Source organism: Magnolia sinica, chromosome 8 (genome assembly GCF_029962835.1).
Source record: "Magnolia sinica isolate HGM2019 chromosome 8, MsV1, whole genome shotgun sequence".
Lineage (NCBI taxonomy): Eukaryota > Viridiplantae > Streptophyta > Magnoliopsida > Magnoliales > Magnoliaceae > Magnolia > Magnolia sinica.
The window spans coordinates 91,976,849-91,989,781 of NC_080580.1; the positions used below are offsets into that span (position 1 = coordinate 91,976,849).

The window sequence follows — 12,933 nt, forward strand, 5'->3', positions numbered from 1 at the left end:
AAACCCTCAATCATCCCCGGCATGGCCCACGACCTGCCAAGAGAAACAAAGAATCAAGAAGAAACCCTCAATCATCCCCGGCATGGCCCACGACCTGCCAAGAGAAACAAAGAATCAAGAAGAAACCCTCAATCATCCCCGGCATGGCCCACGACCTGCCAAGAGAAACAAAGAATCACTCCTAAACCTTCCGGACAATGGAGAAATGAATGAACATATGCTCCACCGGCTCCACTCCCCTCAGGCACATCATGCAGCAACTTGGAATGTTGGTCGTACGGGTATATTGGCATCACCCTAACTAAAAGTCAATTCATGGAGTTCTGACATACAAGGAGTGTTCGTGCTACCTCTTTTTCTTTCATGTGAAAACAGAATGATGCTGAAGTCTCCACATGCACCAATGCTGGCTCCATCTGTTTCTGACCTTGTTCGACTCCTAGAATTCTGCCCTTAAATTTTGGTTAACATGGTCCATAAACCACAGTTAACAACCATGAGAAATCCCCTGAATTTCTTTTAGAGAATAGGTAACAAAATAGACCATATTACCACATCCATCTTAAAGATGCCTATTTTCCAACCCAAAGCAATGCCATGATATCTCATAGATTTCAGATATTCCATTATGATCCTCCATTGACCTATAGAGATTGCAAAACTACCACATTCAACACGTGGAGCTGTATTTCCTAAAATGCTACAATCTGCACTTTTTGCTAGTAGATTTTTTTACTAATGCCTGCTTCATCAGACATCCCAGTCCCATTTCCGTGGCACTTTTTCCTGAAATGACGCACTGTTTTGTTGCATGGGAGCAATTTTATTGCACAGACCCACTTCTAGCTCATGCACTTGCTATAGTGACATCCCTGGTGTACTTTTGAACCTAGGTTGACCATCAGTACAATGAGATGCAATTGGGTGTTGCTTTGTTGTCCATGGGAAAATGTTGCTACCTGCTGCAAGATGATTCATTGCTTGGAAACACTTTTGTTGCTTAGACTCACATCCGGCTTTTGCTCCTGTGGTGTTGTCCTCGGTGCACTTTTGAACCATCGGATCGACCATCTAATTGTCACGAAGCTTAGGACAGGTACCCGTGGTATTGGATCTCCTGTTGCTGGAGTGTTGGGAGGTGATTAGATGTGATTTGGACATCTTAGATTGTCCATACCATTGATCCATGAGATTTTAATGTTAAAATGTGACAGTGAAAAGTTGTTTCTTCGAATTTGGAAGCCAGAAGGAGAAGAAAAGTGGAGCGAAGGAAGTGGCAATCTAATATTTAGCTACAGAACCTCCAAGAAGAAACCACTTCATAAACAGTCTGGATCACATCAATCTGTTCCCCAAATGGGAAAGATGCAGGCAACCAGCAAGATTTTCCCCAAATCATAATTAATGATCTATAAGTGGCCCACCTCACTAATTGGAACCATTCATCTCATAGATGCCGCTGCGAATGGCCCTCAGTGCAAAATCCAACCAAATGAACAACATGGTGAAGTGTACCTAGGCCTGTAAAGGAATGAAGTAAAGTGCCCAATGGTTCGCATTTTTCTTTTTTTTCTTTTTTTCCTTATTTTATCCATTTTCAAAAGGTAGACAAAGGCACCAAATGGCACATTTCAGAAAACTAAGGGCCTGTTGGGAATTTTGAAAGCAGTTTCTTGGAAATTACTATTTCATTGATTCCTTTTCTCCAAACGAAATGGTGGAATGTAAACAGCACTTACTGTGGCATCTTCTGTTACTATTACTACTTCATTGATTCCTTTCAACTATTTAAGAGTTTGAAAACTTTTCTTGGAGAGCTTTTACTTTTCCCCATCTTCTATTTGGGGGCTATTTTCATGGATCCAACGTTGTGAAAGAAACAGTGGTGTGTGCAAGAAATTCATAAATGCTATTGGAAGGCTAGGTCACATCCTCCGAGCCACATTAGCCGCACCATGTGCACTGACTCCAACAGGCATGCTAGTCTAGGCACTGGCTCCTACTAATGGTTGGAAAATGGAGGGTCCACAGTGCCCCCCCTCCCTTAGTGTATCTTATGTTTTGCTTCTTCTTAAAAAATAAAAATAAAAATAAAACATTCATTGTCATGTAATGAAATTTTTAGTTATCATTTAAAACAATTTTTAAAAAAAATTAAAAAGAGCAGAACCACATTGATTGGTTGTTTATTCAGTCTTCAGTCACAAGCACTGGGGTCGATGGGATGAGTGGTTGTGATAAAGAAGTTGAGAGGAGTAAATGGTTGAAGTAGAAGGGTTGCAATTTCTGATAGTCCTGCAACACAGAATGCTAAAACCACAGCCAGACCAAGAAACACTTGTAGAACTAAATATAATGGTTTCCCGTAATCTTCGTGTGATTCTAAATCATATTGATGCATCAGCGTCTCATAAATACACCAATTTAAGCCGTCAGAGATTTTTTTTCTAAAAAAAACACAGCAAATTCCTCAAATTTTCTCTCTGAATATTCAGAACAAATGGTAGCAACAGACAATCAGTTCATTGCATAATTGAGATTTGATGAGAACCATCCAAAAAATAAAATAAAATAAAATACGAAAGTTTACACACACACACACACACACACAGAAACAACAGCTAAAGCTCCGGTAGAGCTTGTTTAATCGCTAATCCAAATAAAATGATTTCAACGAGCGATCAGATGGTTCAAACAGAAAATTGACGTTGCAAAGATACTGAAAAGAATCGAAAGTGAAATAATCGAGATCTAATAAGAAAAAGGAAAAAAAGGGGAAAAACCAAAAACAAAAAAAAAAAAAGATAAAATAGAGCTACGGTAATCATCGAAGAAGAGCAAAGCATCGTCGTAACAGATGAAAAGTTGTCTAAGACTACTTACTTTCCATTGTGAAGGATGGGAAGTGAAAGGAATAAAGCTCAGCCGTGGAGTTTTTAAAGAGGGAAGGGAAGGGAAGGCAAGGGAGAGGATGAGAGGGGGATGGATTTGGGTTATACTATTTTCGAACCACAATCGGAGCCTTTGTTATTTGACCAAGCTTTGAGCAGATAATAACCATTTTGACCCTGCTCCGCCCTTTCGCACGCCTCCATCGTGGCAACTTTCATTGGGGTCGGGGATTCTTGCACCCATACCCGACCCGCTGGGTCGTCGACTTTTGGAAGGACGGAATCGGCAACCCATGGTCCCTCGAAACCTAACTGCTGAGTCCTTTCGTTAAACATATGTTATTTGTTAAGGTTGAGTTTGGTTGCTCCAAATCTCATGTGATTACAGATGTGTTGTATCAAATGAACAAGACCAAGCAAGTTCCCTTTTATATACATGTATGTTGAGTTTACTGAAAAAATTACAGATTTGGTGTATCATATGAACAAGGCCAAGCATGTCCCTTTTTGTATGCATGCATGTTAAGTTTTATTAATGAAAAAATTACATATTTGGTGTATCAGATGAACAAGGCCAGGCAAGTATCCTTCCATATGAGTGCATGTTTAGCTTACCTGGTAAACACTTTATAAAGTGTTTGCCTATAATCCCTTCACAGCTAAGTGATTTACAAGCGTCCAAACAACCTCCAAGGGATGGATGATATGACAGAGTGGTAAGAACTAGGACATGGTAGGGTGATTTGTAGGCAGTATGCGTGGAAAGTTGTTAATGTATCCATCATGACCTCTCATGCAATGGACCTAAACATGACGGAAAACAATTAAAGATACGATCAGATAATCCTAGTTACCTGGTTGATGAGCTTAATAGAAACAAGCCTGGAAAATAAGTCTAATGAACAATAACTAATCATCCCACATGTCTTTACTGATATTATTGACGAGCACAGACCACCACCCATCGAACCGGACAGTCCTACACTTGCTTAGGACATTGGATTGACATGATTGATGAACAATCTGGATGTGTAAATACCGTTGAGAAGTAGAGGCTACGGTTATTTGCCACCACATCAACCCCACAAAGCAATTCCACCACCCACCTGGTTCACCTAAATCACCAACAACGGTAATTTTTAATAACGGTGGCAAGTGGGGCCAGGCAGCCTACCTAGTCTGATTTTGGACAAGCTTGGACTAATTAGCTTAGGCCTTATGTTGGGCTTGGGCCTACAATATATGCCAAATCAAATTTCAGGCTAAGGTTGGGCTCAAGTAATTAAGCCCAACCTAGAAGTGCTCCTAAATGGGAATCACCTTTTCTTTCTCTGAAATCTCTACTCTTTTCCAAGAAAGAACGATGATGATATATAAGTCCATTGTTCTCAACAAGTTACTCGTCACTAGAAGGAAATTTGAATTCATTTAATTGGTTTGTGGGCTAGAGTGTTGGTACATTGGATCTATAAATCAGTAATCTTAGAAATTTGAAAATAAAAATTTGTAGAAGAAAGATAAAATTTTGAGTGATCGAAATTAGAAGAATTTATTGAAATCAAGGCAAGATGAAGATCATTCAGCTAAGAGTTGATTTGCCTTTTGTGATAATTAATCAACCTCCAAGATACTTTCGATTGTTGTTTTCATCACACTAACATACTCGATGAGTCAATGTACAAAGACCAAAACCACCACTATATGTCCAACCCGAAGACAGATCAAAGAAATAGAAATTCATATAAATTATTTATTGTAAATAATTAGAAAGCAAAGAGAGTTAAATGCATTTGAAAACTGAAATCAGAAGTCCTTTTTTTAAGACTTCGATGGTTGCCTTGAAAGAGTGTATAAGCACACCTGCCAACACAGGCATAGTTGTTGGGTTTTCGGGTATGTTCAAAAAATCAAGATAATCATTCTAGTCAACCGTTGTAAATCAGAATTTCAAACAACAACAAATAAATTGGCTTTTGATAATTATACTCGTGTGCGCACTGCGCGATGTCTACGACTCGACTCGGCTCGGCGCGCACGAATGTGTTGTCCATGCCATAAACTGGGGCTGATAGCACATGTCACCTTGAAGGGACTTAATTCCTATGCAAAATTCTCTTATTATAAACTCAAGTTTTTCTCATTGCCTATCTGACGTGGGACTAAACCCACAACATTATAAAATAAAAAGGCCATGTTGCCTTTAGAAAAATGAATAAAAAATTTAAAACGTTTTTTTTTAATACAAAATATAATAATCCCCCGCATGTTTTGAAATAACAACTTTCGAGTTAAACAGGAATGATTGTATATTATATCAATGTCCAGTAGGCTTAAATTGATATTTAAAATAGACAAGTTGTGTTTATAGAAGTCGGGTGACAAATAATCTTGAACTAGACCCTTATTAATGTAAAATGGCTACATATGCCATTTTCACAATTGCTCCAATACAGGTGGTTCTATAGTTTTATCTTTTTTTACTATGCACTTTTACTTAGATTTCACTAGTGCTCTAGAGAAATCATCTGAATCCTCATAAAAGACATCCTCACATGCACCCTCATATAGGTGAATTGCATCAAATACATAAAATCCTATAGGGCCCACCATTATATATATATATATATATATATATATATATATATATATATATATATATATATAATATAATGCATGTGATGAAGAATTTATTAGAATTGAGGCATGATGAAGATCACTCGGCTTGAAGTTAATTTGTCCTCTTTTGGACGTTGTTCGTAGTGCAACAATAATGATAGACAATCAACTTCTAGAATACCCTTGATTGTTGTCTCATAACACCGGCACACTCGATGTACGAGGATTTAAACCACCATTGAATGCCCAACCCAAAGAGGCGAAGACAGACCAAAGACGAGCCAAATAGAAAATAATTAATATAAAATTCTTTATTATAAAAATTAGATAACAGAGAAAGTCAGATGCATATGAAGACCAGATTTAAAGAAGTCATTTTATAGACTTCAATGGTCATCTTGAAATGATGTATAACACCCCTGCCAATAGACATGACTATTAAGTTTTCGAAAGAGATAATTGTTGGATTTTCGATTATGTTAAAAAATACAAAATATAACTATTTTGATCAACCATTACAAAATCATAATTTCAAAAACAATATTTTTTTTTATTTTTGACAAATATACTAGTACACACGCACCACATCACACCACACCGCGTCTATGGCCCCAACCGGTGCGTGTGTTTGTGGTTCATGGCATAGATTGGGGCCTTAAGTGATAGCAAATGGATTGACAGGAATCGGTTGTGGACACAACGAAAAATATAACATGCATATTTTCGGAACTAATCTTAAGTTAATTATCTCTACTGAAAATTTATTGTCATCGCAATTTGATATGAAATATCTAGGCAAGGTTAACGTAATTCTCGAAATAAAAGTAAATTTTTTTTTAAATGATGGTTTTATTCCATCTCAATGTTATTATATTGAGAAAGTGTAAAAAAGATTTTAATCATTTTGATAGCATACATGTTAGCACTCCCTATGATTATATATTTCATACATCTAAAGAAAAACACAAGTGAAGGTGTATCACAACATGAATATTTCAGAATCATTGGTAGCCTAATGTACTTAATGAATTGCACAAGGCTTAATATAACTTATGCTGTAAGTAGATTGAGTATATACACTCATAATCATAATCATGATCATTGGAATACTTTATATAGAATACTAAGATATATAAAGGTACAATCACATGTAGTTTATATTACGTCGGCTTTCCTCCTATATTGTAAGTATATAATTATGCTAACTAGATAACAAATTTATATAAAACAAAATCTACAAGTGGATATGTTTTTATTTTGAGTGGAAGAGTTGTCTCTTGAAAACTCACCAAACAAACTTCTATTACTAGGTCTACTATAGAATCCGAGTACATTACTTTGAAAATTACTATAACATAAACATAATGGATTAAAAATCTATTGGTTGATATACATTTGTCCCCAATACCTGTTTCGGCTATATATCTGCAGTGTGGTTGTTAAGCTACTATAACAAGAAAAATAATAAGATCTATAATGGCAAAAGTAGGCATATTTAACTCCGACACAATATAATAAGATATTTACTACAAGATGGAGTAATAGTTATTGATTTTGTAATATCAGAGAAGAACTTGACAGATCTTATGACTAAAGTAGTTAGTAAACAACTAGTCTTAAATACATCGAAAGGAATGAGGTTGAGTCCAATATCATGAGTTACCGGTATTGGTAACCCAACTTATACAATTGGAGATCTCATGTGATAGGTTTTAAATGGGTAAACAACAAAACACTAGGAGACGTATAACACTGCGATGAGAAAGCTCATTCTATGGGTAGATAATGCACTCAACAATTAGTAAGGTTGAGTCTCGAACTCTTAATAAATTCATATACCATATACTTGTTGGTGGTGTATTCAATTGCTCCGTACACCCGATGAAATTCACTTATACTAGTGTGGAGGTGAGGCCACTTCCTATGATAACTTGGATGAATTATTTATAACACTTGTGAAATACAGGTAAATATGCATGGTCAAAAAGCATCAAACCACAAAATCATTTGTATTATAATAATTATGTGAGTGACATGTATAGTCATTTTACATTAATAGGAATCTGATTCAAGACTATTTGTTACCCAACTCCTGTGAACCTACATTGTCTATTCTAAGTGTCGATTTAAGTCTATCGAACATCGATATAGTGCATGAATGCTTTTGTCTAACTCAAAAATCGTTATTTCGAAACACGTGAGAGATTGTTATATTTTTCTGTGTTTTAAAATAAATAAATAAATTGAAAAAATTCCTCAAATTTTTTAAAAAACAACAATGACATTTTGTCATGTAGTGGTGTGGGTTTAGTCCCACATCGGATAAGCAAGAAGATTTTTTTTTTGATTTATAAGATGAAGTTTTTGCATAGGACTTAAGCCTCTTTTCAGGGGCATGTGAATTTGGTTGTTAAGAGGGGGAAGGGGGTTTGTCATCGGCCCCAAATTATGCCATGAATTGCCAGGCCGTAGCTGTGGATGTCGGTATCCGTAAGCGTAAATATACTTGCAAGCTTAAAAGTTTTTATTGCCTCTTTGAAATTTTGATTTGCAACGATTATTTGTTTTGTAACATAGTCGAAAAACGAGGGGGGGTATACAAGTATATTTAAAATGTTAAAAAGGTAACAAAAACTTTTAACTGTTGCAAGTATTTTCGACCGTGTTACAAAATAAGTATTTTTTTGTTTCGAATTATATATTTGATTCAATCTTCCAGCTTTCTCTCTCTCACTTCAAATCTCTGCAACAAATTTAGTTCAATCTTCAGGTTAGACATACGATAGCGGTTCGGGTCGGGTCTTTGTACATCAAGTGTACTGGTGTGATGAAACAAAATTTGAGGATAACTTGGAGATTGATTGTCCAATATTCTTGTTGCGCTTCGGACATCATCCAAAGGATGACAAATCAATTTTTGGGTCGAGTTACTTTCGTTGCGCCTCGAATTAAATAAGTCTTCTAAATTTCTCTTTTTTCTAATTTCTAATTTATTTAAATTTTTAATTATGAATTTCCATAATTACGGATTTATATATCTAAAAATTTATACAATAAGTAACTTATCTTGCTTTATACTTATTAAGAAGATAAGTTCATTTGGTAAAAACATACTTATTAGCTTCTCCATTCTTTTATCTCTCATATGCCTTTCTTTAACTATTATGAAAAATATAGAAGCTAAAAAAAAAAAAAAATGTTAAATTGATTAAGTACTTTTAAGTGTGTGTATGTGTGTGTGTGTGTGTATATATATTTATAACTAATCATAAAACAAACTTATCCAAAATAAGTTACTTATTTATTGCTATAAGTAGTAAACAAGTTAACTTATTTGGTAGTATCCAAGCGGATCCTACCGAATAAGTAACTTTTTGTAACTTATGTAAGTTAATAAGTTACTTTTCTTAAATAAGATAGTTTGATTATTACACATGACAAAGTAACTTTAAAAAAAAAAGTAACTTAATTTCATCCGTTATTTTTCATGGGTAAAGTAATATATTTCTTTCATTTTCATTGATGACATGACAACTTAAGAAATTATTCAAGGGAATATGCTTTTTATGGCCACGAATCCCTTATAAGCTCATGAGATTGAAAATCCATCCAATTAATGGATAGATGATCAAGTGGGTCCTACATGATAGTGGCTCACATCAAGGTGGTCCCACATGATAGACGATCCACATCAAAGGTCCATCTCTAATCGTGAATGACCGACATCCAAGGTGAGCCCTGCATGATGGGCAACCCACATTTAAGGTGGAACCCACATGATGGGCAACCCACATCAAAGGCGAGGTCCATATGATAGACAATTAATAATGGTGGGCTCCACATGATGGATGATCCCCATCAAGGTGGGGCCCACATGATGGACAATACACATAAAATGTCGGCCTAATGACCAGCGGCGCCTCATATCCAAGGTGGGTCTCGCATGATGGATGACCCACATCAGAGGTGGGATCACATGATAGATGACCTACATCAAAGGCGGGGCCCACATAATGAACAATCCACATCAAAGGTTGGCCCCATACGATGCACAATGGATGTGAGGTGGATTAAACAGACTTTCAGGATAAATACTTGTGATGTTGGAAATAAAATGTGATTTTTTACTCTTTAGAGGATAAGTATGTTGTTTATCAAACATACTTATTTGCTGATTAAATATAAACAAAGATAAGATATTTATGACATAAGTAGCTTATTTAAAATAACTTACCATCCAAACGTCGTCTTAGCGACATCCAATCTATTTAACATGTGCTCTCCCTTATATTATTCTTGGTTGTAAAAAACCATACCAATCCAAAACTAAGTTGGCTAGACAAAAAGGAGTACTTGGGTGAGGAGTAGCAGGGTGGAGTTTGGTGGATCTTTCCGAGGGTATTATTTTATGCTTGTGGCGTGCATGACCAATTCTAACATTTGATTTTTGTATACTTGTTTATTGAAATAGTACCATTGCATTGTTTTCATTTTAACCCATCCAATAAGGGGGCATTTGGATAATAAGTTTATTAAAATAAGTTATTTATGCCACAAGTAGCTTATATATGACTTTATTTATTAAGAAAATAAATATGTTTGGTAAACAAATACTTATCAATTTTTTATCTCTTTTGCCTTTCATATGTCTATCTTGAGCAATTTATCAAAAGTAAAAAAATTAACTTATGTAATTAAATACTTTTAAGTAAAAAGGCTATTTATAACTAATTATAAACCAAACTTATTTGAAATAATATACTTATCTACTGATGTAAGTAGAAAAAGTAACTTATTTAGTGGTATCCAAATGACCTTAAATGTCCATCAATATGATTGTTTGATGACCAAATAAGCCAAATTTTTTGCTCCGTAAAACCTCTAAAGCAATACATGTTAACAATCTACTTTTAATTACTTAGAAATTATGCGTACAAATTTACAAGTAAATTTTTAAGTGCATCCATATCGTTATAGAGTATAAAAATTTATCGCCATTTCCCAAGGATCAGATCTTCAATATGAACGGTGTGATTGGACCAGCTTAGAAGATGAACATTTCAAGTGATTGGACCAGCTTAGAAGATGAACGTTTCAATCAGACCGATCTTCAAGATTGATCAATGGTCTGATTTGACCTCCAACTTTTTTTTTTTAATTAGTTTTGTTACTATACCCCACTGTCAGTTCACACTTCAGTGTTAGCCACCCTGCTAGGGAATCGGTACAACGACCTCAGTATTGAAACGAGGTATCTTTCACTAAGTCTGCCACTTGAGCTATGGATCAGGGTGTATTTGACCTCCAACTGATCTTCAACATCAATGGTCTGATTTGTCCTTCAAATAAAGTGGTACGAGGTGTATCATAATGTTTGTGTCACATCCAATCAGTTAATCATGCTGTGCCTCTCATATTAGGCCATATCCCCAAGAATCAAGCCAATCAAAAACTCAGGTGGGTTACACCACGGAAAATTACTTAGAATCATACATAAAACCTCCAAATTCAACTGGTAGCCTGCCATGATATCTGTGTAATATCCATTCCATCTATCAGGTGCCCCTACTCAAGTTCAGCATTATCATGCAAAATATAAGGTGGGCCACACCACAAGAAACTATCTAAAATCACAGATAAAACCTCCAAATTCAAGTGGTGTGCCTCCCACCACGACATCTGTGCCACATCCACTCCGTCCTCCAGGTGCTGCAGCTTAGGCTGGGTGTTATCCCCAAGAACCAGCCTGATCTAAATATAGGGTGGGCCACACCACAGGAAATTATGCAAAATTATACATAAATCTCTCAAATTCAAGTAAAGTGGGACCCACTATGATGTTTGTGTAACCTCCGGTTCGTCCATCGGTTGCCTCCCTTCATTTTCATCCCCAATGCCAAGAACTAGGGCCAATCAAAAAAATAAGGTGGGTCACACCACAAGAAAGTATGTAAAATAAAAATAAAAAATAATTTAAATTTTACTACGGGGCCTACCATGATGTTTGTGTCACGTTCACTCCGTCCATCAAGTGACACCTCATTTTTATTCCTAAAACCAACAGTCAGTTAATCGATAACTCAGGTGGGACGCACCATAAGAATGCATGCACAATCACACTGAAATTTCCAAGCTCAACTTGTGTGGTCTACCTGAGTTTTAGATCAGCCTCATTTTTTAGGGTGTTACCTTCATCCACGTGTGCAACAAGTAATCGTCAACGGGTTGCAAGGTATGTGGAAACTACATGGACTCTTTGGTAGCGATTACCCTTCTTGTTGTTCCCTGTGGTGTGGCCCACCTCAATCTTTTATTCGGATGATTGTTTTGATCCAGGGGAACATGGGAGGGAACAACTGATGGATGGGGTGGGGTAAATAGCATACACTCATAAGTCATTACTGTTGTACACAATCACAGCTGAATGTGATTACTAGGAATAATAGTTCAACACCTAAAGTGGTGGCAAACTAACTTTGGGTCAATTCGGCACTTAAAACTAGTGCTAGACTACAATGGGAGCTACGTACGGTTCATATTGTTGTGTTGTTGAAATCTGCTACGATTATTATGTGCACTCCATCCCAATCACGAATTTAGGTGGGGCTGTGAGGAAGATTGTATGACCACAATTAAAAGCAATAAAATTCATTATCCTTTCTGGCCCACAACAGTTGTGTATGGAGAATTTCTTTTACTAATGAAGCACCGACGAGTTAGGACAATGATTTGTATGGTTTGGATTGACTTAGTTATGTGTTACATGTACAAATACAGGTGAATATGTATAACTCTCAGCTACATGCTTAGATAATAAATTAATAAGCCTAGTCATGATAATGTTTGGGGTCTTAATTAGAACCAAGCATTTAATGAATAGCATACCACACCACAGCTTTTGGGGCCACAATGGTATGTTCATGACATCCAATCTGTCCATCACATGGGCCCTATAAATGATGTCTGTGGAGCTTATAAAAATGACGGTGATCTAAAAATTAGGTAGGCTACTTATGCACAAATGATTCATGGAACTTATAAAATAATGTCTTGCGGGCACTACAATATTGGATCAAAATCATTTTCAAGGTATTTTAGAATACTCACATAAAAAGAGGGTTTGGATTGACATAAAAGTGCCCCATGTGTGTATGATACAAACTAAGTGACAAGGACATCTAATAGTCCGCAAAACTATCTAAGAAAGAACGGACATGCAATTGAAAGGTCGTCATTTGATCTACTCCGTGAGTCAAAAATATTATAAAACCCCACATGCATTTAAATAAGTTGCTTGAAATTTCAACGGATTAGGTAGCTCAAATAAGTGAATCCGTGTAATTTTCAAGGTCGTGAGGAGGCGAAAATCCCCATTGGATCAGGAATCTTATGTCACCCATGTTAGAGTCTAGGCTATTCATCAGGT

At 36.1% G+C, this 12,933-nt stretch overlaps 1 protein-coding gene across 1 annotated transcript in view; it reads right to left on the bottom strand.

Annotated features, from left to right (window-relative positions):
• The window catches only part of LOC131253721 (ankyrin repeat domain-containing protein 2A-like), a 36,690-nt gene extending 33,645 nt beyond the window's left edge, over window positions 1-3,045 (bottom strand). The window contains exon 1 of the mRNA XM_058254856.1: window positions 2,884-3,045. Within this exon, the coding sequence (XP_058110839.1) occupies window positions 2,884-2,890 (7 nt within the window). The 5' untranslated portion in view covers window positions 2,891-3,045. The remainder of the gene's footprint in view (window positions 1-2,883) is intronic.
• Window positions 3,046-12,933: the final 9,888 nt, after the last annotated feature.